At 52.1% G+C, this 26,515-nt stretch overlaps 2 protein-coding genes across 5 annotated transcripts in view; one reads left to right on the forward strand and one right to left on the reverse strand.

Annotated features, from left to right (window-relative positions):
- PTK2B (protein tyrosine kinase 2 beta) overlaps positions 1 to 13,767 on the forward strand; it is a 127,905-nt gene extending 114,138 nt beyond the window's left edge. For 2 of the 3 annotated variants that reach the window (XM_087437351.1, XM_087437352.1), the window contains exons 22-31: positions 10 to 118; positions 1,420 to 1,485; positions 3,016 to 3,141; positions 7,428 to 7,574; positions 7,795 to 7,830; positions 8,206 to 8,230; positions 9,707 to 9,753; positions 10,439 to 10,576; positions 10,848 to 10,928; positions 12,645 to 13,767. In XM_087437351.1, coding sequence (XP_087293477.1) covers positions 10 to 118; positions 1,420 to 1,485; positions 3,016 to 3,141; positions 7,428 to 7,574; positions 7,795 to 7,830; positions 8,206 to 8,230; positions 9,707 to 9,753; positions 10,439 to 10,576; positions 10,848 to 10,928; positions 12,645 to 12,860 — 991 coding nt within the window. In that variant the 3' untranslated portion in view covers positions 12,861 to 13,767. The remainder of the gene's footprint in view (positions 1 to 9; positions 119 to 1,419; positions 1,486 to 3,015; positions 3,142 to 7,427; positions 7,575 to 7,794; positions 7,831 to 8,205; positions 8,231 to 9,706; positions 9,754 to 10,438; positions 10,577 to 10,847; positions 10,929 to 12,644) is intronic. The other variant, XM_087437354.1, reaches the window with a different exon arrangement.
- Positions 13,768 to 15,582: 1,815 nt separating this feature from the next.
- On the reverse strand, positions 15,583 to 26,215 carry CHRNA2 (cholinergic receptor nicotinic alpha 2 subunit). Of its 2 annotated transcripts, none has more exons than XM_087437224.1 (6): positions 26,143 to 26,215; positions 24,985 to 25,136; positions 24,477 to 24,521; positions 20,862 to 20,971; positions 17,064 to 18,075; positions 15,583 to 15,726 (listed from the first exon to the last, which is right to left on the reverse strand). In XM_087437224.1, exons 1-6 carry the CDS (start codon positions 26,213 to 26,215, stop codon positions 15,583 to 15,585), a joined length of 1,536 nt encoding a protein of 511 aa, XP_087293350.1. The 2 variants fall into 2 exon arrangements, with proteins under 2 accessions (XP_087293350.1, XP_014645350.2); XM_014789864.2 differs by having other exon boundaries at positions 15,676 to 15,878.
- Positions 26,216 to 26,515: the final 300 nt, after the last annotated feature.

Here is a 26,515-nt window from a genome sequence, read left to right on the forward strand (position 1 = left end):
CTTTGGCAGTGACATTTATCAGATGGAGAAAGACATCGATGCAGAGCAGGAAAGGAATGCTCACTACCGACCTCCCAAAATCTTGGAGCCCACAGCCTTCCAGGAACCCCCACCCAAGGTAAGCCAAGCCCTGGCCTCGTCAGTCCGTGAGTCACAGCAGAGCTGGGTCCCCATCTGGCTCACTCTGGCCTGACTAGGTAACTCCCCCTCACAGCATAGGCAGGATGTGCCCCCACAGTCCTCTCAGCCCTTCAGCCCAACCGCCCATCATCACTGAACTCTGCCCCCGCAACAGCAGTGCCCTGGCAGGTGGAATCTGAGATGGCAAGACAGCAGGCACCTGCGGGGCGGTTGGGGCAGGGAATCACCCTGGAAACCTTTCCCTCAAGAGACCAGAGCACTTTTATTTCTGGTGTTTTTTGGGACAGATTAGATCCCCCTCAGAGCACACGAATGGGGAGTGTCCTCGGGCCCCTTAGATCCAGCCTCTGTGTCCATATATATATATATCTCCATGCCATCTCTGGGCTTAGGAGCCAGTGCCCTGCTGCCACTGCTGCCACACCATTGAGTGGGTGGGTTTTGAGGGACCATGCCTGTTTTAGTCAGCTTGGGCTGCCATAACAAAACACCATGGACTGGGTGAATTAAACAACAGACAGTTGTGGAGGCTGGGAAGCCCAAGATCAAGGTGCCAGCAGACGTGGTATCTGATGAGGGCTCTCTTCCTGGCTTGCGGATAGCCGCCTTCTTGCTGTGTCCTCACATGGCAGAGAGAGTGAGAGTTCTGGTCTCTCTTCTTCTAATAAGGACACTAATCCCATCCTAGGGGCCCCACCCTCATGACCTCATCTAACCCTAATTACCTCCCTAAGGCTGTCCCTGCAAATACCATCACACTGGGGGTTGGGACTTCAACATTTGAATTTGGAGGGACACAAATATTCAGTTCCTAACAAAGCCCTATCTGGTCCAGGGCCTTTTCTCACTGTCCCCCTGGCCTGGCATGCCCCGCTCCTCCCCTCACTCTGGGCCCATCTCAGGCTTCATCTCCTCCAGGAAGATGCTGGGAGTGCCTGAGCCCTCAGTGACCCCCTGTCTCTGGATGTCTGTGGCTCTCGACTGCTGATGGCAGGTGCTCCCACACCCAGAGAGGTCACACACACAGGGATTGGTAACCCCTCCAGTTACGATGCCCCCAGGAGGGCAGAGAGGCTGGCCTCTTTGTACCATATCATCATTCAGCATGTAATGGGTGCTTGTAATGGGATGCAAATGATTTTAGTGATAACTTTGTCCCTCATCTCCCCTTCATTCTGAACAAGCCTGACCTGTCTCCGACCTGATATTCCCCTTGGTGAGCTATGCTTGCTCAAGGAGAGAGACATGGCCTGAGTCATCTCTGTGTTCTGTCTCCAGCCCAGCCGGCCCAAGTATAGACCCCCTCCACAAACCAACCTTCTGGCTCCCACGCTGCAATTCCAGGTAAACATGTAACCTGAGGGCTGGGAAAGTTTGGGGCCATTCCTCATCTAGGTCCTTCCTGCACTTCCCTTCTTGTCCCTTTGAGGAGCAGCAATCACCTACTCAGGTAATGGAGATGACCTGTTTTGGCTCTTCTTTGGTATCTAGAAAAGAACTTGAACTCAGAGTACCTAGAGATCAAAAGAATCAAAATGCAATTCTACCAAGCTGTCCTCAGCTAAGATGTGCCTTAAGTCCAGTCCATGTGTCCAAGTGTTTGCTGCTCCTTGTGCCTACCTACAGCTACCTCTTCGTGTCCAAGGCCTCCTTGGCCTCCTGTCCTGAGCGGAGCCTTCTGAGAAGGAATCCCAGGCAGTTGGGGACAGTTGACATTCCCCAGAGAATGGAGTTGCTCCTTGGGGCTTCCCACAGAGGCCCTGGCCAAAATCGAGCTGGCCAGTGAAGAGAGAGCAGGGTTCCACCCGAGCTTTCCTCTCACCTCCATCGTGACCAAGCACGGGAGCTTCCAAGCTTTGGGTCCCGCTCTCAGAATGTCTCTGTCCTGTGTCGCTCTCTTGCTTCTCAGTCATAGGGAGCCCAGGTCGCTCTCTTTTCTTCTCTTACACCGCTCAGCTCAGAGTTGCTGCTCAGTAAGGGAGCATGTCAACCAATAGGAACAATGTCTATTTATTTGGTGCTCCTTATAGAAAGGTGGTGTCCCATGGTCATAGATTTCTCAAGGAAACACCCCAGTACCAAAACAAGCCCAACCAAGAACTAACAGGTAATTCCTCTTCATGTGAAGAAAAAATCTTGATGCAGAAGATAAAAGCAATGCCCCCCCCAAAAAACATACCCTTTTGTGATATTTAAAATACTGATTTAAAAATACACACACACATATCTGTAGACTAATCAATGTGTCAGTCTGTAACATGACTATGAAATGTAATTCTTTTCTGAAGAGTCCTGAGGGAGGAGACATGTTCTCAGTAGGCCTGTAACACGTGTGGACCCATCGTATGCAGAGCGTCACGGGGAGGGCCGTTAGATGAATAAGAGCCCACACTGGCTACACTGACTCCTAGCTAAGAGCCGTTTATGTAGCTCCACCATGTCTCTCAAACAAGGCCAATGAAATGCTCATACCAAGTTCTTTTTTTTTTTTTTTTTTGTGAAGGAAGATCAGCCCTGAGCTAACATCCATGCCAAGCCTCCTCTTTTTGCTGAGGAAGACTGGCCCTAGGCTAAATCTGTGCCCATCTTCCTCCACTTTATATGGGACACCGCCAGAGCATGGCCTGACAAGCGGTGCATCAGTGCACGCCCAGGATCCGAACCCCGGCCACCAGCAGTGGAACACGCGCACTTAACCAACTATGCCAGGGGGCCGGCCCCTCGTACCAAGTTCTTTTTTAGCTCCTGGAGAGCAAGTCCTGTTTCTTCCATGGTTCTCATGTATCATTTCTTTGTGCTTGTGTTTGTAGCAGCTAATTGTCCACCTTCTTGCCTTGTCCCTGTGCCTGGTGCTTCTGTGCTTCTCCTGAATAGGTCCCTGAGGGTCTGTGTGCCAGCTCACCTACGCTCACCAGCCCTATGGAGTATCCATCTCCTGTAAACTCGCTGCACACCCCACCTCTCCACCGGCACAATGTCTTCAAGCGCCACAGCATGCGGGTAAGAGAGCTCTGCATGCTGGGTCCCAGCCTGGACTGAGGAGGCTGCTGGAGGGAGGTGCCGGGGACACCGGGCACCCCATGTCCTCAGGCTCAGGAGGCACCCTCCATGTTTCCATGAACTAGTCAGGTCACTGAGGGGCTCTCTGACTCCCTCTCCTTTGCAAACACATCAGAGGCTGGGGGCCAAGCCAGGCTCTGCTCCTGAGGACACCAGCTGGATCCAGACCTTCCCCTGTCCATATTCTGGTGCTGTGGTGAATGATGTAAAATCTCCCCCCTTCCTGAGCCCTGGGGGTAGTGTAGAGGCTTGTGGGCAGAGGGCAGCCAAGCCTAATGGTGCCAGAGAATAAAAGTTCCTGGACGTTCTGCCCTGTTCTGCCCTTCCTGCCTGATTGCTTTGGTTGTTAAATCTCTCTTCAGTCAAAGGAAAGGCTTCCTTGTGGCTGCCACTCCTGCTGCTTTTGTAAAAGTTGCTACTGTACAAGAAGGGGCTTAGGGGCTAGAGTGGAGCTAAGCCACCCTCCCCTGTCCCCTCTGTGTTTTGAGCTGCTGATGAGGCCCTGAGTACTTCATGGACTAATTTCTGATTGTCAAGTCTTGTAAAAAAAAAAAAGTGCCTTTGCTTGCCCACTTGTCACTTGTTGCCACCCGTTTCTCCTTCAATGTAAATAGCGCATGTGGTCAATTGCTATGAACACGATGTATTTTACTAAACTGAGTCTTGATACGTGACAAAACAGACTGAAACCCTTGTTATTTTAGCTTTAACTCTGTATTGATGCGAGATACTTCAGGTTCAATATACGTGACTCTAAACATTTTTGGAAAAACTACGTTTATGACAATAGATTTAGAAAATGTAGGCAAGTATGTTGATATTTTCTGTATCATTATTCTTAATTTAGTAAAATTTTGAAATGAGTTAGATAACTTACAATTCTAGGCAGCAAGATCTATTGTGGAATAAATTTTTCCCTGACCTAGCTCATTTTTCTCTTTTACATTCATTTAACCAATTTATATCTTAGCATATACTTAACAATAATAAAACTACATTTTTAAGCATAGACTATAATCTAGGCTGTGATCAGTTCCTCTACCCTCCTGCCCTTGATTCTTTATTCATAATTAATTGAGTTTTAGTGAGTTTTGCTTTAAAATGTGTCCTTTTAGAAAGAAGCTATTTTGCACATTTGAAGGGTGGCATTGCCTTTGTCTAATCCCTGTGTCACCATAAGGATTTTGTTCAGTTCCATAAGGACAGACTGTGCAGCAGGAAAAAGACCTTTTGTGTCAGGGGTTTAGAAGTACTTGCCATAAGGAAACTCTACCTAAAAGAACATAATGAGCATTTCTTTAAATAAACAAAAAAAAAATTAAAAATAACTCCATTATATGGTATACATGAGAAACATTGAGAAAGCCTCTTCCGGTAAAATGCTGAAAAGGTGTAATAGGCTCCCTGCAAAGCATTTGAAAGCATTTAACAAAAATCAGAGATGATATTCCCAGAAAAAACAATTTTTCTACTGACTGAGTCTATTGCCTGACTCATCTGGGAACCTGTGAGATTCCACACCAGAGTCAGGATGGCAGCAATCTCCCTCTTGAAGACCTCACAATTGAGGTTTAAAATAATAAAATTCAATAAATTGTACCTTTTGCAGAGACACTCTGCAGGGCGCTGTCCTCGGTGCTGAAGGGAGAACAAGGCGGTTCTGCCTTCGGTGAGCTTACAGGTAGCTGGAAGGAACAGACCAGGTGCACACTTACCTGTAGTGCAAGCCAGAAAGCTGTGAGCAGCACACAGAGATACGGCAAAAGTGCAGTGAGAATTCAGAGAGGAGAACAACTCTTTCCAGCTGGGCCTCGAAGGATGGGGAAGATTTGAACGGGAAGAAACTGGGATGTGGGGGATGAAAGAGGAAGAGGCATCGGTAGGAGCCAAGACTGAGTGATGGGAAACCACAGGGCAGGTGCAGGAGCTGCTTGGCTAGAACGAGGAAGCGTGCTTGTGCAGGTGGAAGTAAGGCCAGCAGGATGGCGGGTAGACAAAGGATGGAAAGTGTCACAGCTTGTGAGAGTCATTTTAGAAAGCCAGTAAGACATGATTCCTTTTAAGAGTGACCAGCAATGTAAGTAACCATCGCCTGATAAGAATATCTGAGGTACATTTCAGACAAGTAAGCCTTAAAGACATTCAATTGTTTTTAATCTCATTTTCTCATTGAGTTTTATTGTGAAATTGGAAGACATAGGAACAAATCTCCCAAGACATGTTGAAATATTTGGTAAGGTGGTGATCAGACCTGGGGCATACAAAGCATTGGGTGGTGGGCATTTACAAAAGTACGTAGTGTCTTCTTGAGTCTGGTCACTCCTCCCACCGGGGTTGACTTTAGTCTTCCTCAGTCCATACATTTTTCTTATACCTGGAGGTCCCTAACTCACTATTCAGAATGCTTGATGCTAGTTTCCATTTGTCACCATTTGTCAGGAGCCTGGGATGGTGGTACCATTGTGTTTGCAGGTTTTGGCATTTAACTGGGGACATTTATAGCCTTAAAATTCCCTCATTTTGGAGCATCAGTCTCTGTGAAATAAATCTTATTTATTTTTTATCAATTCTATAATTATAAAATACTCTTACTTTCTGAAATTTGTTTTCTGAAAATAAGGTCTAACTCAGTAGCTCTCAACTGAGGTGATTTTGCCTCCGAGGGGGCATTTGGCGGTGACTGGACACATTTTTGTTATAGCTGGGGAGGGGTGCTATAGGCCTCTAGTGGGTGGAGTTGCTTCTAAGCATCCTACAATGTACAGGAAATCTTCCCCCAATAAAGAATTATCTGGCCCCAAATGTTAATAGTGCTGAGATTGAGAAAACCCAGGCTAGCTATTGTTTACTTAGCCCCATGAGAACAGGGACATTGCACACGTTACCGTCACTGCCCTCCCAGCAGCCAGCTGCCACATAGTAGTTTCTTAATAAATAGCTGTTGCCTAGATTAAGGAACAAAGAACATTTCAGCAAGAAATCTAACTTGTGGAGAGAAGTATAGTTAGAAATTGAAAGAGGTAATTGAAGCTCAATGAGCACTAAGGAAAGCATCCCGATGTAACTATTTTTAAACTGTGCTGTTATATCCAAGTGTGTTTTAGAGAGTTTAGTGGGGAAAATCTTTTTAGAGACTTGGCAGAGATTATGTCTTGTTAAAGTAGACAGAGAGTAATTTTTAGCATTTGATGCAAGTGACATATGTAAAGTGGTCGCTTCATAGGAAGGGATTTGAGGGCCATGCTCGCCTGGAGGTCCTAGGAAGGTCCCACCCCTGGCAAAGGCCACCCTAAGTTTTACACAATCCAAAAAATGCCAAGAACCCTCATGAGTCCAGGCAGCGAAGGCGATCGTGTGCAGCAGAAAAGAGGAAAACGGTTTGAAGGGACTGAGCAGGTAATTAAATAAACGAACCCTGGGGAAGCTTGAGGGAAAGGAAGTAAGAGACAACATGCAGCACCTTCTGTTGAAGAAACAGCGGGTAACACCAGCAACAAGTCCAAAGCCCCACAGATAGTTAAAACAAGAGTTAGAGTAATAAAGGGGGGCGGGGGAAGCATTTATGGCATGTCTATAGGTCTATATTTCTGGAAATTTTGTTATCCACTTTTTCTCTTAGCTCATGTATTTCTTTTAACCTTTGGCTAAATAACCCAAGCTACTATCTCAATGAAGAGTATGTTTTAATAAAAAGGCAGGACCACACGGGTGCATGCTGTTGCTCCTTCTCTCAGGCTCTGCCCCACGTGGACAGCTTTGCGGGACTGCACACCGTGGGGCTAGAGGCAGCACCACTGCTTCTCGAAGCCTCCAGACCTGCCGCCGTGGTGACTGGGTGGAGATGAGTCCCCAGGCTTTCCAGAGGGCTAGCTTCGCTTTTCTAAATTTATTAAGTGACAGCAACCATGACAAATGCCAACTGAGAAAATAACATTAGGGCAGTAATTTGAAAATAAAACCATGTTAACAGATTGTGTAACCGTTTGAATATAGTGCATGGTAACCAATGTGTCCTCGGGTTTGGCATTACACCATTACACAGGCCTGTGCTTCAGGCTGACGGGCCCCATAATAACTGTCTGCATATATGGCTGTGGATGTAAGAACAACTTTACAAGAGAAAAGCAGCTGGCGAGGCCAAAGCTTGTGGCTCTTCGGAGGATTGTCCCTCCTGAGTCTGGGGACTGGGCTCATTGCATCCTCCCCTCTCCCCGCTGTCCTCTCAGGAGGGGGACTTCATCCGACCCAGCAGCCGCGAAGAGGCCCAGCAGCTGTGGGAGGCCGAGAGGGTCAAGATGCGGCAGATCCTGGACAAGCAGCAGAAGCAGATGGTGGAAGATTCCCAGTGGCTGAGACAGGAGGAGAAATCCTTGGTGAGCAGCCGCTGAGCCCTGGGTGGGAAGGGACCCCATTCTCTGCAGCGCTGCTGGACACATTTTGATAAAAAAACGCTTGATGGTAGAGAGGTCCGTGCCATCATGTCAGCTGGTGTCCTCTGCCGCCTCCCCAGCTGACTAGAGTGAATGCTCTCCGTCATTCCGGGTTGTTAGTTCCAGAATCTTAAGTCCTGTGCTCTGGTTTCCTCCTCTGCAGGACCCGATGGTCTACATGAACGATAAGTCCCCATTGGTAAGTCACTGGGAGAGTCTGCCTCAGAGTGAAGGCCGGGGAACCCCAGCTCCAGCACCCTGGGCCTGCCCTTCTCCTCCTTCCTGCCTTGGGAGCGCGTCTTCCCCCTTCCTCTGATCCCCACGAGGCCTCTTTCCTGAGCTCTCACCTGATCTACACCCTCAGCACCGCCTTCTTCTGCCACAGGGCCCCCTCGGCCTCTTAGAAAGGAGGGACCCAGCCCTGGGGTCACACTTGGCCAGGAGCTCCCCGGAGCCCCCTGCGCCTGTGACCTCTAAACCTCTCCATGCACAGTTGGAGGGTGGGGAACAGTCAAGGGGGAGTGTGTTGTCCCCAGAGCCACGTTAGTGACGTGTTCTCTTTTCTTCCTGCCAGACCCCAGAGAAGGAGGCCGGCTACAGTAAGTGTTCACGCCCTGCCCTTTGGAGGGAGTTTCCTCTCACATCTGGTGTCGAGCCACTTGCCCACTGCCTATTGCAGAGCAGCAGAGTCTATTTGCAGTTTTAGGAAATGTCTGCCTGGTTTGAATTCAGAGTGTGAGGAGAGGTTCCGTTCTGGAGTTGCTATCTACCCTTCCACTCCATCTGTCGCCCCCACCCTCTCCCTGCCTCGTGCCTGTTCTCATCTCTCTCTGTCCTCAGTCCTCTTCCCAGTTTATCTCCTTCTTGCATTTATTTGGAAGAGTTGGTGGTTCTTTCTTCCTTCCTATCTCCCACTCACTCTGTCGGAGACTCTTTATGGAGAAAAATAAAGCAGCTCCACCCGCCTCTCCCAGTTGATGCTCATCTTCCCCAGGCCCGAGGGAGGGAAGAGAGAAAGAGGGGCAGCTGAGCCCACAGGATCTTTCCAGAAGCCTCAGCTGAAGCGGGGGAGGGATGAGCCAGCCATGAGCCAGGCTCATCATCATTATCCTGGAGGGCTGGGGCTGGTGGTGGTGATGGTGACAGCGACCAACGGCAATGACAGCACTCACAGAGAACTTAACCCAAGCCACGCCCGGGCCCAAGTTGCTCACAAATGTCAACTCAATCTTGCAGCATCTCTATGAGATGGGTACAATCTATTATTATGCCCATTTTACAAAGGACACGAAACCAAGGCACAGGAAGGTTAAGTAACTTATGCAAAGTCACACAGCTAGTAATTAGCAAAGCTCAGATTTGAGCACAGGCACACTGGCTCCAGGTCCCTTCTGAGCTAACCCTCTTATTTGACAGATGAAAAGTAAGGCCCAGGGAGTGTAAGTGAGCTTCCCCGGGTCACACAGCTCTTTGGAGGTGGAGGTGAGAGTAGAACCGGTCTCCTGACTTCCACTCTGGGGCTCACTCTCCCTGCAGCCCCACAGGGCTTATGGTGTCTTTGCCTATCAAAGTAGGGAGTGAATAGTGTGCTTCTGCTGCCGTTTCACCCCCTTAACCCCCAAAGGCCCAAAGCAAACTACTGGGCAATCCTCGCAGATCTACCCCATTGGCTGCTGTGGCACCATGGTTGGGGGTCCACAGACACCTGCTGCCTTGCCAGAGGGAAGTTCTTCCCCACAGACTGTCAAGCCCAGAGTGTGTGCTGTCTCCAGGGTCCAGTGCACCAAGGCAGGGAGCACAGACCTGCAGGGGCTGGGGCACCCACCAGTCACTCCATCTCCGCTGCAATTCTGGCTTTTTCTTTCTGTAAGATGGACCGCAGTGCTTGTCCCTGATGACACGGGGACCAGGGGGACCAGAGCTTATTTTCCCCACCTTCTTCCTGGGATTTGGGTTGAATTTCCGTGGGTATCCTGGCAGTAGAGGAGAAGGGGTTGACTTGGTTGTCAGCAGGTACAAAGGGAAGGGCCAGGGTGCTGAGAACTTCCCCCACTCACTCTCCCTCCCCCTTGCAGCGGAGTTCACGGGACCCCCACAGAAGCCACCGCGGCTGGGCGCGCAGGTATGTGTTGGCTCTGCCAAAGCTGGTAATACATTGGAATCAGAGCTCCACAAGACTGCAGACCATGGACTGCAAAGATTGTAGAGGCCCTCAGAGATAATCCAGTCCAGTGTCCTCATCATAGAGCTGAGGCCCAGAGAGGGAAGTGCCTTGTCTGAGGCCACACAGCTAATCCAGGAAAAAGCAAGGGGAAGCCCAGTCTCTCATCCTCCGTGCCCCTCCCGGACCTGGAGGAAAGCTCGTTGGTCCAGCCCTAGGAGCAGAAGGTGTGGTTCCCCTTCCTCTCTCGAGCCTGCCCGCTTGGTGTCCAGCATCCACCCTGTGCCTCCAGCAGCCTGAGACAGGTCTGGTTTTCCTCACCCTGTTCTCAGCCTTGGCTGTCCATTAGAATAATCTGAGGAGCTTTCCAAACCTCCTGGCCCCTGTGCCCAGGCGATGGTTCAGTTGGTCTGGTGTGAAGCCGGCCCCCCGTCTTCTTTAAGGCTCCCTGGCAGAATCTAACGTGAGAACCACTGCCCTGGAGCTGAAGGGCTGCCTCCCCATGACAGGGCACTGTTGTGCAGAGAAGAGTCTTTTCACACTGGGCTGGGAGCTGAGCTGGTGCCGGTAGTGCCTGCCTGGGAAAGGATGGTAGTGTCCCCCTGACTCACAACCCTCCTCTCCGGCCATCTGCTTCTCCCCGCAGTCCATCCAGCCCACAGCCAACCTGGATCGGACTGACGACCTGGTGTACCTCAATGTCATGGAGCTGGTGCGGGCTGTGCTAGACCTCAAGAATGAGCTCAGCCAGCTGCCTCCCGAGGGCTACGTGGTGGTGGTGAAGGTGAGAACCGGCGGCGGGAGCCGCGGGCAAGGAGGTGTAGGCTGCTCATCCCTGCCCTGGATGGAAGGGAGGAGGGGCTGAGCTTCCTTGTCTGCCCAGTAGGTGCCTTTCCCAGGAAAACCCCCACTACAGCAAGGTGGTCAAAGGGAATTTAGTGCCAGGTAGCCTCGGAAGGCAGGTACCATCCCAGGAGGGCTCTTCCCAAGGGAAACATGACTTTCTCAAAAAAAAAAAAAAAAGGTGACAGTCACCCTGCCCCTTTTTCTCCCAGAACGTGGGCCTGACCCTGCGGAAGCTCATCGGGAGTGTGGACGATCTCCTGCCCTCCTTGCCATCATCTTCACGGACAGAGGTGAGTGTCTCCACGCCAGACAGTGCCATCGGCTGTGACTTCTCCCCGTCACCTCCACCTGCCCCAGCTGTGTTCCACACAGGAGGCTCATGAGGGCCACTGGGCAGCCTCATCTCTGCCTGCTGGGCCTTAAGCAGTTGGCTCTGACAGCATATCTGAGCAGGTACCACAAGAGGCCGAGTTGGCACCCAGGGACCCGGCCAGCTTCCCAGGGCGAATGTCCTGGTTTAGTGACTTCTCAATGCGTGAGGATATGCAAAGGAGGACACACCTTCCCCCACCTCCTGCGCTCTTTTATCTAGTTGCCCGCCATCCTGAGGTTAAGGTGAGAGTGTTATCTAAATAGCTGTTGAGGTTTCTTTAACTGATCATTTGATTTCATTTTATTTATTTAAGTGAGAAACAAACTATCACTCTAAACCAAAATGGGAGTCTTGGTGCCCTATAGGGAGATGGTACCTGTGGTGGGCAGAATTATGCCCCCCTAAGATATCCACGTCCTAATCCCCAGAACATGTGACTGTGTCACCTTACATGGCAAAGGGGACTTTGCAGATGTGATTAAGTTAAGGATCTTGAGATGGGGAGATTATGCTGAATTATCTGATTGGGTCCAATGTAGTCACAAGGGTCCTTGTAAGAGGGAGGCAGAGGCAGAGGTCTTATAAGAGTCAGAGAAGGAGACGTGATGGCAGAAGCAGAGGTTGGAATGATGCCATTGCTGGAAGGACCCGCAGACCGAGGAAGGCAGCAGCCTTTAGAAGCTGGAAAAGGCGGGGAACAGGATCTCCCCTAGAGCCTGCAGAAGGCATGCAGCCCAGCTGTCCCTTGACTTTAGCCCCATAGGACCCCTCTGACCTCCAGAACAGTAAGAGAATAAATCTGTGTTGTTGTAAGCCACTACGTGTGTGGTAATTTGTTACCGCAGCAATACGAAACTGATATGGTGCCTCTGCACATTTGTTGGTTGTCTGTCTGGAAACCAGCCGTAGAACCCCACAACCCCTGCCAGGCTGTAGTTTGATCTACTGTCTCCCGGTGGCCAGCGATGTGGCACAGGTGACCACCACACCCCACCACTGTCCCCACTATCTGTGACTGCTCAAGACAGGACAATACAGGAGAGTCTGGGCATTTCTTGGCCTCCCTGTGGGTGGTAGCAGCAGCCCACAGAGGAGCCCCAGGCCGGCCATCCTGTCTGGCGTGAGCGCCCCTTGCCCTTGGCGTGATGGCCCAGTCATTCATCTCACTTGAGCTCAGAGTATGTGCTGAGTGGTACACTAGGCCTGAGGATACAGCAGTACACAGAACCCTACAGCTCTACCCAAACCACCGTCTCGATCTCCTGATTTGACAGTAGACAGCTAACAAATGAATAAACACACTGGACCCCTGACTAGTCACTCTCACGTTGGGCCAGCGCAAGGGGATGTTGCAGTGAAAGGAGGAGGGTCTGTGGGGCTGGATCAGACTGGGCTGGGGGGTGGGGCGGTGGGCTGGGGTCCGAAATGTCTGCAATTCCTGCCCTTGCTGACCTGGCTCCAACCTGCATGGGGCCTTAGGCTCAGTCCAGGCCTAGCTCTGACCTGCCCCCTTGAGAACTTCTGACTGCTTCGGCCAATGCCCAGGTGGACAATTTCGTGGCTTCCTCATCCTCCGGGTCTAGACTTTGCAGCCCCTCAGACTCCCAGCCTCTCCTGTGCACTCTTTCTACAGATTGAGGGGACCCAGAAACTGCTCAACAAGGACCTGGCAGAGCTCATCAATAAGATGCGACTGGCCCAGCAAAATGCCGTGACCTCCCTGAGCGAGGAGTGCAAGCGGCAGATGCTCACAGCCTCCCACACCCTAGCTGTGGACGCCAAGAACCTGCTCGATGCCGTGGACCAGGCCAAGGTTCTGGCCAACCTGGCCCACCCGCCTGCAGAGTGATGGAGGGTGGGCGCCACTTGCCCGCGTCTTCCGCCCCGCCTGTCGTGTACCTCCCCTGCCCCAGCCCCTGCCTTGCCTTCGGTCATGTGGGTCTTCTCAGGGGGAAGGCAGAGGGGAGTCCTTCTTCCCTTGCCACTTTGCACGACCCCCTCTCCCCACCCGACCCCCAGACTCTGCTGCTCAGGCTGCAGCTGGACAGACGGGATTCAGGGCTGTAGACACCAGGCGGTGACAAAGAGGTCTCAGAGCGGGTGCTGCTGCCACCTGGCCTCTCCCTCTTCATACCTGCCTGGCCCCTTGGGGGGGGGGGGTCACACTGGCGCCCCTAGTGGCCACGATGGCTTTATGCATGGACATGGCAGACCAATTTGGGAATGAAGCTGTTCCTTCTCCTTCCTCTTGTGCCCATGGAGGTCCAGGTCAACCCCCACCCCCCGCCATGCACAGAGGGGCCGGGGAGGGGCTTTCTTTTGGAAGTGGGCGGCTGGTGAGATGAGGGATGGACCTTGCTTTCTTGTACAGTGTATATTGGAATTTATTTAATGTGAGTTTGGTCTGGACTGACAGCCATGTGCCCCCCTGAGTGGGGACCTGGGACACAATCCAGGAACAAGCCATTGGGAGTCCCAGCACAGGACGCTGTGTGGTCAACAAGTCAAGTGTCGGGGAGAAGGGGAGAGACGAGGCCAAAACAGGACTTGGACCACAATCCGCTCTCTCCCTCGCCCCTCTTCTCTTTCTTCCCTTACTTGCCCCATTTCCTTCCTTCTCTGCCTTTTCTTACTCCTCCTTTTCTCTCCCCCTTTCTCATCCTGTCCCTCCCTCTCTCTCATGTTTGTGCAGAATACTCTTTTATGTTCTTTCTATTTGACTTGTGGATGAATTAAAATCGTACATTTGCTTTGTTGTTTGTTTTGTTGGTTTGACCTGCTCTTTGGGGAACGCTGACCTCCAGCCACAGCCCTGGAAGAAATCAATTGTGCTCCTGTTGGGCACAGATCAAGGGTGACGCCGCGGCTCAACCCCAGGGCTGCATGTGTGACACCGGGCAGTGTGTGCTCTGGCCCTTTGCCCTGGCACCTAACCCAAGAGTGATTTTCCAGTGGGGGACAAGGCAGCCCCATTCACGGCCACGTGAGGAATGCCAGTGGTTCTCTCCCAGCTGGCTCCAAACAACCAGGGCTCTGGGGGGCTTGGGTGGTCCGGGGATGCTGAAGAGGCCCACAGCTGAAGGAGCAGCAGCTTTAGCTTTATTTAATCTCTTTACTCACATGCAAGACGGATGGCAGATGGAATAACATGAGCGAATGTCACTGCACCAGGAGATCCAGTCCGGGAGAGCCCGGAGGCAGGAGAGCGCAGGCAGGGGACTCTTCGCAGGAGCAGAGAGGAGCCAGAAACCAGAATGGGCCACTGAGTGGGGGTCTTGGGAGAGAACTGAGGAGTGGAGGCCTGGGCTGGGGTTTCTTGGGTTTCTCCGGGGTCAGGGAGAGGCGAGTGGGGGGTTGGAAGGAAGGAACCTCAAAGTCCGAAGGGAAACTGGAAGCTCACCCTACTTGACTTCCTGTCCAAGGTCTCCATTCTGTCCGGAGAACCCAGTGCCTGTATCCGTTAGCTGCTGAGGTTCCGCCCTCCAGGGGGCTGGACAGAGCTGGGGAGAGGCTTGACAGTGGGATGTGGGGTGGCAGCTCCTCTAGGCTCCCGCAGGCGGCTGACAGCCTTGGATTGCTGAATTCCAGGGTGCGAGAACAGGCTTGCACAGAGCGATCAGAAGACGTCGTGGGGCTTTGGGAAGGACAGAGAGGGCAGGCTGGGAAGGGAGGAGGTCCTGCAGCGTTTGCATGTACACAGCAGTCTCAGGGTCCAAAGCAACCCAACTCATTCTCCTCAGCCACTCAGAAAAATCATCCTGAATGCCGGCCACCTCTTGCCCTGCGGAGGGAGGGAGGCAGCAAGCCGCGAGGAAGAAGTGGGTCAAGAACGGCCAGGGATGTCTTTCCGGCTTGTCCACGCACATTGAGGACAGATGGAGCCCCTGCAGACAGGGATGCTCGGCGCTGCCAAACCTCTTGGGGCCAGCAGGTGCTGAGCCAATTTGCAGCAGGGAAGGGTGAGGGGCTAAAGGGAAGGGGAAGCCAGAGGTTCACAAGAGCTTCCAGGCAGGTTGGATGGCCCAACATCCAGCCACGCATCCCACCTCGGCCCCACCTGCAGCCCTGCCTCCCCCTTCCTCCCCTTCTGGAAGAGCCTCTAACACTTCACTGTTAGACCAGGCAGCTCACACTCTGAACCCCTCTCTCCACCTGGTTTAAAGACACCCCAACCTGCCTTTCCAACTTCCTCCCACTGCCCCCCTTCTGGAGCCCCACCTCAGCCTGGCTGTTCTCCCTGACACTTTGGGCTCATTCCTGAATCCAAAATGTTGTTCACAGCCCTTCTGCCCCTTTGGCACCCTTGCCCACCTTCCCCATCCCCCGCTCCCTTGAGGTCTGTGCCTCTTCACCTGGCCCCACCCCTATGCTCCCCATGCTTGGTCCTCAGCTCCCCATGCTTTGTCCTCCTGTCATTCAGACTCTGCGTCGCTCCTCTGGGAGAATCTTACACAGCTTCACATTGTCACCACCATATTGCAACCTTCTGCAGAGCAAGTTCCTTCTTTTCCTAGCTCCCCAGTGTCCAAAACAGGGCTCTGTGCCCAGCAGATTCTCAGCACAGAGTACACTCACGTCAAGTGAATTGTTCCAAGAAGTCTTGGATGATGGGGCCAGAGCAAGGACTCCCCGGAGAGATGCCTACCATCAGATGGTGCTGACCCCAAAGGCGTACTCCAGGGGCGGCAGCGGGTAAAGATAGTCAGCAGTGCCACCTTTGGGCCAAAGCAAAGATGTGAAATCAGATCATTCCAGCCTGGAACGGAGGAAGAAAGAGGCCACCGGTTCCCAGGAAGCAGATGATGATAAACAACCAGAGGAATATCCTATCGATGACCATGGCCACGTACTTCCAGTCTTCCTTCACCTGTGGGTGGAAATGGGCTCAGTGACAGAGGCCAGGCCTTGGAAAAGGGGAAGTGTCCCCCCCCCCCCCATGCGCAGCCCCTGTAAGGCCCTCACTGGGGCAGCAGTGGCCCCCTGACACCTTGGGAAACTAAGGTAGAGGGTGCGGAGCAGGGTTGTCCTAAAATTCAAACAAAACCTCTCCTAATGATTCCCATCCTGTCCCAGCCTTTCCACAGGCTCTCAAGTTCCAGGAAAGGGAGGTTAGAGGGACACAAGGAGGTTCTAGAACCATCCAGAGGCATGGACCCTCCCAGCGGACCTGCAGTGATTTACATGCAACACCCGGCAGTTACAAATGGTGAAGACTTTGCTGGCCCCGTGTTGCCTCCCCACCCACTCACCCACCCACTGCAGGAGATGGAGAGGGGAAGGTAGGTGAGGGTAGGTGAGGCCCAGGGAAGGTTGGCGGGGTGGGGAGGGGCATTTGGGCTCACAGCCCAGGCTAGTGGCTCTGGACTCCTAGCTGCTCCCGGATTAGATAATGATTAATTTTTCTTATCTACTCAACCTCCCAGCCTTTCATTCTTCTCAAGGTTGATCAGAGGAACTCTGTGATCCTGGGCAGGGGCCTGCTCACCTAACAATGCCGGACACAGCAGGGGCTGGGGAGAGGAGCCCACCTAGTACAACCAAGATTCCTCAAGGTTCGTGAGTGAATAGTGACATTCACAAAATGCCCAGAGCCCACGAACAAGGAGGAGGAGGAGGAGGAGACCATCAGGTGGAAGGAGGAAGGCCGACGAGGTAGCAGCCTGGTTTATTTGGTCTCTCCTGGTGATATTCCCTCCACGTTCCTCTGCCCCTCCCCACTGCCTAGAGGCTAATGTGAGAAATGGCTGCCATGAGGATGGCATGGGAAGCTCCGAGTCTGAGATCCCCCTCTCTGTCCTGCTGTCTCCCAGTTAGGCTTAGCTGGGGCTTTCTTGCCTGCTATTCTGCCCCCTGCCAATAAATGTTTTAAGAGCTACCAACTAGATGTTCTCCCTCACCATTTATGCCAGACTCCCAAGGGCCATGACTGAGGGAGATGGGCCCTCACAGAGGAGACTGGGTAGGCCCAAGCTAAGAGCCTGGGGTGAGATGGATCCCTACTAGGCTGATAGAGTCACCCAGGGGAGGGGCCCCTCACCTAGCCCCAACTCACTGAAGAGTCAGCATCCTCAGACCGCAGGTGATCAGCAATATAGTGCACGCCTTCCAGTGCCTTCTGTATGCGGGGTGACAGCAGAAGCCCACCCTCCTGCAACTGGGCCTCTACTTTAGGCCCTGAGGCCCCTTGGTGGATACCACCATGGCTGCAGAGGACACCCAGGGAGGGGGATGAATGACCTGCACACACCCATCTGTCTTCCTCTTCCTCTTCATCCCCCCTCTCCTCTGCATTCACATTGGTCTCCAGCCAATAGGAGGGGCTGAGCTTCAGATCTGGGGGGTCATGGAGCTCCAAGGGTGGCAGGGGCCGGTTCATCAGAAGCCACCGAGGCACACAGCCCAGAAAGGCCACCCGCACCCAGTGGGGCATACTGTGGGTGCTGGGGGAGCGGTGGTGGACATTGAGGACAAAGACCGTGATGATGATGGAGAGGGTGACGAAGATCATGGTGAAGAGCAGGTATTCTCCAATGAGCGGGATGACCAGGGAGGTGGAGGGGATGATCTCGGTGATGAGCAGCAGGAAGACGGTGAGTGAGAGCAGCACTGAGATGCACAAGGTGATCTTCTCGCCACAGTCGGAGGGCAGGTAGAAGACGAGCATGGTGAGGCAGGAGATGAGCAGGCAGGGGATGATGAGGTTGATGGTGTAGAAGAGGGGCAGGCGCCGGATGACAAAGTAGTAGGTGACATCGGGGTAGATCTCGGCGCAGCAGTCGTACTTCTTGCTGTTGTAGGTGCCCGTGGCGTTGATGATGGCCCACTCGCCACTCTCCCAGTAGTCCTTCAGGTCCACCGTCTGCTCCATCTGCTCCAGGTCGATCTTGGCCTTGTCATACGACCAGGAGCCAAACTTCATCTTGCAATTCTGCTGGTCGAAGGGGAAGAAGGTGACGTCGATGCTGCAGGAGCTCTTGTAGATGGCCGGGGGCACCCAGTGCACGGTGCCCGTGGAGAAGAGGTGAGCCTTGGTCATATGGGTCACCACGAACTCCCCATCTGCACTGCGGAGAGGAGAGGAGTTGGAGGGCCCTGCACGTCCCACCTGCCCAAACCAAGCTGCTCGCCACAAGCGGCGATAACAAAGCCAGACCCAGCCAAGTTGCTGGGTTTTATGCAAGTGTGTAAGATTCTCCCAGCGCAGTCATTTACAGCTACCTGAGTTGTCTTCTCAGACACCATCTTTTTAAGTACAAAAGTAGGAATTTTGAAGAATATAGGAATGTACCAAGAATTTAAAAAACAACCACTACTAACGTTTTGATGTTATATATATATCATATATATTTGATTGTCATGTGGATCGTATATATAACATTTTTACATATTTGTGATCATGGGGTATACGTAGTTTGGTTGTCTGTTTGTATTCATGTAATATTTTAGGGTGATTATTTATGAGTGTATTTTCTCCTCCTAGCAGATGGTGACTAAGCCCCTGAGCTGGGGGTCATGTCTTTTCCACCTGGGCTATTTAGTTCCTTGCTCAGATGAGACCTAACATCTTTGCTGGGGAAGGAAGATCCTCCTCGACTGCATCCAGTTAGCATGCATTTCTGAGCCAGCGCATCCATGGGGGCCTCTACAGGAGCTGTGAGGGGACGGAATGTGAGAGTCATGCCTGCCTTTAAGGAACCATGAGGAAGTGAGAGGCAGCCCCGAAACTGTAGAAGCAAGGGAGGCAGTTTGGCAACAGCACTATGAATGGTCCCCAAGAACTATGAGGGGACTCCCTTCTGGCTGGAGTGAGCAAGGTCACCATGAAAGTTTCCATTGGGCAAGGCCTTGACCCAACGGTAGGATTTGGTGGAGAGCTGGTGTGGAGAGCATATTCCCAGAACGTCAGGAGGAATAAGCAACAGAGGAGCAGAGGGACAAAACTCACAGAGTGTGCTCCGGCTCCGTGAGCTGGCGGGGAAGGGCAGGTAGCGGGGGGTGGGCGTGGGGGCGGGGCGGGGCGTGGTGGGAGGTGAGGCTGGCGGCCTCGTGGAACCTAGGCGTTTAACGGCCCGTAGGGGCGCTGGGGACATGGGAACAGATGTGACCAGTTACGAGGGGCTTCCTGGGAGCCTGAGTCCCAGATTCCCCCTGGGAGATGGCGCAGTGGGCTCAGCGCCTTTGCCGTCCCTCCCCCTCCAGTTCCCACGGTCAATCCTAAAGGCAGGAAGCCAGAAGAATACACAGGGAGAGAGACTTCTTCCCCGTGGAGAAGTTCCAGGCCAGGGATATAGGCAGGTTGGAAACGGGAACTTTGAGAGTAATTAACAGATCAGGTGAAAAGGTTAAATTTTTTTAAAAAGGCATTTTTGTCATCACACACAATCACCACCAGATGGCAGCATGCGCCCCATTGTGAGGAAGGAAAGCTAACTTGCCCAGATCTTACTATTAACTTGGGAGTGGAGTGTCTGGGTGGAGCAGACTCGTCCTTAAATGGCTGCAAGAATTTGGTTTGGAACTTTGTCCTATCAAAAGAATTTCCTGTTATAATGAAGTAACACTGCCAAAGCCATATTGGCATTGGCAATCCTAAAACTCCAGGGCATATCCGAGGCTAAGACTTTGCTCCTGACCTCTGCCAGATGCACGGGAAGTAGCCACTAGAAGGATCCTGGATGCCGGCTCCCGGCACAGAGATACGGGGTGAGGGGTCTGTGAGTCCAGCTGCAGCAGCAAACACTAGGCCCCTGCAGCCTCAGACCTTCCAGGTAATCCGTGCTGAGTGTGTGTCTGCGGTGGCTCGATGAGAGGGCTTTGGGCCTGAACAGGACTGGGCAGCGCGAAGGAATCATTGCTCTTTCCCTCTGATCCCTTTAGAAACACCAAAACTCCAGAAGTGGATCTTTGTTCCTTTATTTTATGGTTTAAAAATAGCTTTTCCAAACTTGGGTCAAATGAATTGGGAAGTGCTGGGCTAAGTGGGTTTCTTGGCTGCACAACTTCTAACATTTAAAATGCTCTTGTGTCCTCACATTCTCCAAAGGACTGGGGCTGGGAGGAAGAAGGATGACATACAATGTTATCCAAAAGTGTTGGACCACAGGTCCATTTTTCATGGCTATACATATCTCCAGGAACTAGTGCTCCTTAGAGCCCCACTTTAGAAAGAATTTTTAGAAGAACGTAGTGCCAAACATCTTTTAATTTTAAGTTCTTGAGTTCTAAGTGAAGAACTACCTGATACCAAACACACAAACGAAACTGTAGATCTCTATATCTTCTATCAAAAAACACAACATTTTTTTTCTTTTGTCCACTGCTGCTCTCTCTAGACTCCCTGCCTTTTATTAGCTGCTATTATCAAAGACTGGTCCTTTTTGGTCTCGAATACAAGGCAACTATAATTAATATGATTTTTTTCGAAGACCCATAGCAAGTGAGTTTGCTCCCCGGGATGCTGCTTACCTGTTTCTACAACACTGCCATCCTGCAAAACTCCAGCCCTTAGGCACTGTTTTCAGAGCCTGCACCAACCACATTTTTCAAATAATACTCAGTGTTGGCAAATCTGTGTCCCACTAGCACAGCGCCAGGCACTGATATATATAGTAGATGCTCAATAAATTATGATGTATAAGTGAGAGAACAAAGTGAAAGAAAGAGAGGAATCAAGAGAAAAGGTGGAGAAAAGGTGGAGGGGGCGAGGATTAGCAAAGCAGGAGCTGAGAGGGAGGCAACGAAGCTGAGACACAGGGGGCCGACCTCCCAAGTCCAACCCAGCCCAGCCTCATTCTCCCCACCCCTGGCAGGGGCCCTCCCAGGGGCATCTAGGACCCCAGCCACTTCCTACTTGTTATAGAGGACAATGTCGGGGATCCAGATCATCTCTGAAGGGACCCGGAGGGATGTGATGTTGCCGAAATCGGCCGGGTTCCAGCGCAGCTTGTAGTCGCTCCACTCCTGTGTGTGGGGAGGGGAGTCATGTCATGGCCCTGCCCAGGGAGGGGGCATGGGGCAAACCTAGCACAGCCTGGGGATCCCTTAGCAGCCGAACTCAGGAGCACCCAGAGCTCCTCACCCAGCCCCACAGAACTGAAAGGGCCGGGATGCCAGGGTGGGGTTCTGAGCTGGGAATTGGGAGTCCAGGCTAAGACGACCAACCTCCAGTACTCGAAGTCCCGGGGAAAACTCAGGCAATAGGTCACCCCAGTCCTGCCTCTGGTCCTCATTCTGGGCTCCCTAGCTGGACGACCCCCGCAGGCCACCTCACTCATTTGTAGTAACAACATTTCTTAGTGCATCACAGTTTACAAAGTTTTTTTACACCCTTTGTCTAGGAAGAGCCTCAGTGGGAGAGCTGGGTTGGGAATGCCGAGCCAATGGAGATATTTCCCCACTTAGCAGATAAGGAAACTGAGGATCAGAGAGCTAAAACAACCCGTGAGAGTTATACAGCTGAGAAAAGAGAGTCAGCCAGTGACTTTCACACTGTGCTCCAGAGCGCCCCCTAGTAGTCCCAGCAGGGAGGGGATGCTCTGGGCCCAGTTGGGCTTCCACCAGCAGGTCCAAGAGAATCTGTTTTCTCCCCAAAACCGGGTGAGTATTATTCACTTTCTGAAGTTTTCCTCTATGGCATTATCACAAGTGGTGATTACATGTGGATTTGCATATTTATTTATTTAATGCCTCTGTAAGTTCCCTGCAGTGAGGGACAACATCTATTTCACTCTGCATCTCTAGCACCAAGCCCCTGGTAAATGCTCAGTACTAAGTGTGTATCCAAGCAATGAAAAAAACGGCTCCTCCCTCTAAAGTGTCTGGTCCTAATTCCAGGAGGGTTTCCCATGTCTCTTCTGGACCTAAAAGGAACGACTACCCCCAACAGATAATGATGCTGTCGACACACAGGCTGTCCTTTGCCTCACAGGGGCTTCTAATAATTGAAATAATAGCCACTACCATTTAGAAAGCCAGCTTTGTTGCAGGCCCTTTAGGTCGTTCGTTTTAATCTTCACAACAATCTTCCAGGTTAGGGTGAGGAAAGGGAGGCTCGGAGGGTACGCTGCCAGTAAGTGGCAGCCTTGGGGTTTGGACCCTGGCCTCCCGTACTCCAAGTCTGCCTGAATTCCAGGGGCCATTTTCCTTTTGTGCAAAAGGCTCCATGCATGATACCTTTTCCACTCTAAGGATCACTGCGTAACATTTACACAAACACATCAACCTGGGGAGGGATCCAGGAAGGAGTGAAGGGAGCCAGGAGCATTTCCAGGAAGCAGGCACAGGAGAGGAAACGTGTTGCTCCAGCTCGGTGTTCACTAACAGCAAGCACTCAAGTTCCAGTTTTATAATTTTTGCCGATATATGTGCACTGTATTATCATTTCCTTAGTATTTTCCTTTAAATTGGATCACTGTTTTTAAACTTACATACATTTTTAAATTTTATATCACTGATATTACTGGAAAACCAACATCATTTGAAAACATCTACTAAAATATAAATATGTGACTATTACAAAAACGTTTATGAGCCAACTAAAATCATCTCACAAAACTGCCATTGGTAGCCAAACCATGCTTGGGAAGCTGCTGGCCTAGCAGTGGTGTTGACTGCTCATCTGCAGGAAGTCTTAGGCGGACAGAGGAGCCAGACTTGCAAAATAAGAAAGATAAAAGCATCTGTAAAATTGTCAGGATTTCTCAGAACATTGACTTTGAACAATTTTGAAAGGGGTTGGTCTTCATAAATTTATCCTCTTTCCCCAGTCCATCATCTGTCAAGTTTTCAGGTTCAACCAACATTTGGGGTACATCTCCACCAAGTTGGGTTATATTAATTGGCAGCAGGTTGCTAGTGTGGGCAATAGATTGTAGTATCCCCATTTTCCAGATGAGGGAAGTGAGGCTCTGAGAGGTTAAGTAATTTGCACAGCATCACAGGCTAGTCAGAGGCAGCACTGGTTGGCCTGCCTCCTGCTCCAGGGCTCCTTCTTCTCCTCCCCGCCCCAGCCCCTGAAGCTGAGGTGACTGGCCCCTGGGGACAATTATGGCAACCCAGATTCTAGGTCTGGCCCCTCACTGCAGGACTATGTGGTTTCCCAAGTCCCATTACTGCTCTGGGCCTCAGTTTGGACATCTGTAAAGATGAGCCCTGTGACCCCCTAACAGCTCCAGGGTGAACAGTGTCAGAGGTGTCTGCTCCATGCCTTTGGCCTAAGCATCCAGTTATAAAAACTGAACAGCCGGCATACAGCCCCACACCCTCCAGGGCCTATGGGGCCAGGAATGACACACCTGGCTTTCATTCAAAAAACTCAAAATAGAGATGTCAATCAAAATTCTGATTGTTGTGGTATTCTGCATGCCAATCTCTGAGACAGAGGATGGTTAGGTTGCCGGGGGGCCAAGGAGAGGAAGTAGTGGGAGGAAAGTAGGCAGAGGGCTAGGTCCTCTTTCTCATATTCTCCCATCACCTCCACTTTGAGGCCTGAGGAAGGGGCTGGGCTGAGCAGGAGGGGATGAAGAGGGAGAGAGAATATATTCAGGCTCTAGTGAAGCCTGGGCCCCGTGTTCTGCCCTCAAGAGTGGCAAATCAAAGAGGGCCACACATTCTTTGCCATGATTGGTGCTGGGCCAGTTTCCAAGCCTTAAGAGACCAGAAGTTTCATTTCCTGTCTCTTAGGACCCTTGCTCTGGAGTCCCTGAGCCTCCAAGTGAGGAGTTCGACTCCCCTTCTGGAGAGGACACGCAGAGAGACCCTGAGAGTGCCTGGAGAAAGAGAAGGGCCCAGCTGGGTCTGGCTTCCAGAACCTTTCAGATGTCCCTACTGAGGGATGGACATGAATGAAACCATCTTAGACCCTCCAGAGCAGACCAGCCACCACCGAATACCAGCAAGTAACCCCCATAGTCACCAGGCAAAGCAGAAGAAATCACCCAAACTCCCGGCCATAAAACTATGAGATATAATCAACTGTTGCTTTAAGCTGGTAGATTTGGGAGTAGTTCGTTAGGCAGCATGGACATGGAATACTCAATGTTCTCCCATAGAAGGAGCCTGGGCATTCAAGTGGGGCACACCTGGGCCCCCTTTTCTAGCACTCTGCTTCTTGCTTTCCTCAGCTGTAAAGTGAGCAGAATGAAACCTCCCAGGGGTTCTCAGTGACCACTCAACGAGCTGATCTGCAATGGTAGCAGGGACGTAGGAAATGCCCACCACCAGAAAGGGGACCCCTTGGCTCCCGCAGCTGACGTTCACAGGCGCTGGGCTCGGAGCCTGTCCACACGAGAGCTCAGCCCCTTACGAGAAGCAGTCTGCACCCCGCTGGCTTTGGGAACGTCCCAAGCGGCAACTCTTAGGTAACCTATGAATTCAGACTCCTGTGTCAGTGAGAGAGTCCTGGGAGGGCCTGGGGTCAGTAGGTTCCCGCCCCCGCTCCTGCCTCGGCTCGGGGGAGGGCCCTCACCTGCTTTAGCCAAACGTTGGTGGTCATCATTTGGTTCTTCTCATCCTGGGGAGTAGCAGGAGAGAGTCAGAACAGTAGAGTGCTGGAACCGGCCCCAGAAAACAGGGGGGAGTGGGATGGGCTGACTCCAGCCCCCCACTCACCGGGAGAACCTCTTACACTATACTGTAGGCTCAGCCCACCCAGCACCCCTTCCTGACACTGCCACCAGATTCTTCAGGATCGCACAGGCCACTTGGGCCCTCTGGGCTGGTGTCAAGTGGAACAAGCAGGTCATCTAGAAAACCCACTGCTGCCAATCAATGCCTTCTCAGGAGGGGCTCCAGGGCTGAGAGAGTGGGAGGGAGTTGTGGCACCCCTGGGCTCCAAAGGATGATGCTCTAATGTGGTGGGCTGTGAGGCCCAGAGGGAGAAGGGCTGGTGCTGGGGAGGGAGGGAGCATCCCGGGAAAGGGACCCACAGTCTGGGGCTGATTCCGAGGGGGCAGAGGATGGCAGGACAGGCGCACCACATCGATGAGCTGGGCGATGGACAGCCCGAAGCGCACAATCACCACGTCCGAGGTGTTGGGCACTGGGCGCGCCCAGCGGTTGTAGCTCCTGAAGAGGTGTTTGAAGAGGCGGTCCTCGGCTTGGGTCTGGGAGGCTTGCTGCGGCAATGCTGTGGGACAGGAGGGAAGAGTGAGGTCTCCGGGAGCCCATCGTGGTGGGTGCTGGGCCCCCTCTCCCATCAAATCAGAGCCACTCAACCTCACTCAGCCTCAGTTTCCTCATCTGTACAATGGGGACACTAATCCAGAATCTATCTCAAACATTGTTGAGAATTAAATATAATAACGTATGTTAGAGCTTAACAAAGCAAGCAGCACATGGTTGGAGCTCAAGAGATGTCAAGGACTCTGCAACTACGAGGTAAGGAGGCACGGAAATAAGTGCTGGAGACAGTGCAGAGGCATGGGGGTGGGGACAAAGTCAGACCTGGAGACAAGATTCCGCTGTGAACTGAGGAGCCCTGAGGGGGACAGCAAGTTGGGGCAGACCCCTGGACCACGTTGGGTGAACTGCAGGGAGCAGGGCTTCATGCATTACGATGGCCTACAATTCCCATCCACTGGTCAGTGAACCACTAGCTAACCACGAAATCCTCTGCCATTTCAGGCATCTCCCCTATTTTTTCTTAACCCACTGACATTTGCTCCTTCCTGTTAGTTAGACAGCATCCCAAAATTGTCTGATGGAATCATTCATGTCTGTTTTCACCATGTTCTGCAAACAGCTTCACCTCTTCAGGGTTCTGCTGCCCGAGCAAGTCGAGAACCACTGCTCTAAATCCAGACAAGCGCATCCGTAGCAATAGTTGCGGTGTATTGAGTGCCTATTGTATCCCCAGTGCTACTGTATCCCACAAACTGTCATTCTTGTGGTCCCCACAGTAGCCCTGGAGGTTCACAGGACCTTTGGCGTTTTGCAATGAGAAACACTGAGCTCGGGGAGGTTCAGGGTGACCAGCTGCCAGTGTCAGAGTTGTGAGTGCCCCTCCACCTTCTCACTGTGGAACGAGTCCCCTGCAGCCGTGGCTATTGCCACGAGCCCCCCTGCAGAAGCTTCCCCCATGCGGCAGTGAGCTCACGGGGTGAGGTGACGTCCTAGTGATCACACCCACTCACCTGCTGGGATCAGATGGAGCAACCACAGGCCGAGCCTCGTCACGGGCAGGTGTGCAGAGTGGGAGAGGCCCATGGTTTCAGAAGAGGGGTCTGGCTGCCCCTGGACATCAGAAGCAGGGCAGGCCAGGCTCTGCTGTGGGTTGAACCTCCAACTGCTTCTCCAGCAGGGCCTCAAGGAGCTGGCACAGCAGAGGTCCTGCTGGATTTCGAGTGGCTCCCTCTCACTGCCGAACCTGAGCAAACCCGGGAAAGGGTTCTTAGGGTTGTGTATCCTTGACACGATATACCTTTGTTCTTCACATACTACAGAGGTGTGAAAGGTGAACAAATAGGCCTCCCAGGAGTTGAGGACTCTTGAGCTCTCCCTGGCTTC

Source organism: Ceratotherium simum, chromosome 12, assembly GCF_057802395.1.
Source record: "Ceratotherium simum simum isolate JZ-2026a chromosome 12, ASM5780239v1, whole genome shotgun sequence".
In the NCBI taxonomy this organism is placed as follows: domain Eukaryota; kingdom Metazoa; phylum Chordata; class Mammalia; order Perissodactyla; family Rhinocerotidae; genus Ceratotherium; species Ceratotherium simum.

Bases quoted from the DNA above. Each gene is read 5' to 3' on its own strand.
- CHRNA2 (XM_087437224.1), bottom strand. From the start codon at position 26,215: ATGGGCCTCTCCCACTCTGCACACCTGCCCGTGACGAGGCTCGGCCTG. The intron at 20,972-24,476 runs GTGAGGGCCCTC...CCCCACACACAG, and splicing joins CCAACGTTTGGCTAAAGCAG to GAGTGGAGCGACTACAAGCT. The intron at 18,076-20,861 runs GTAGGAAGTGGC...TCCTCTCCGCAG, and splicing joins GACATTGTCCTCTATAACAA to TGCAGATGGGGAGTTCGTGG.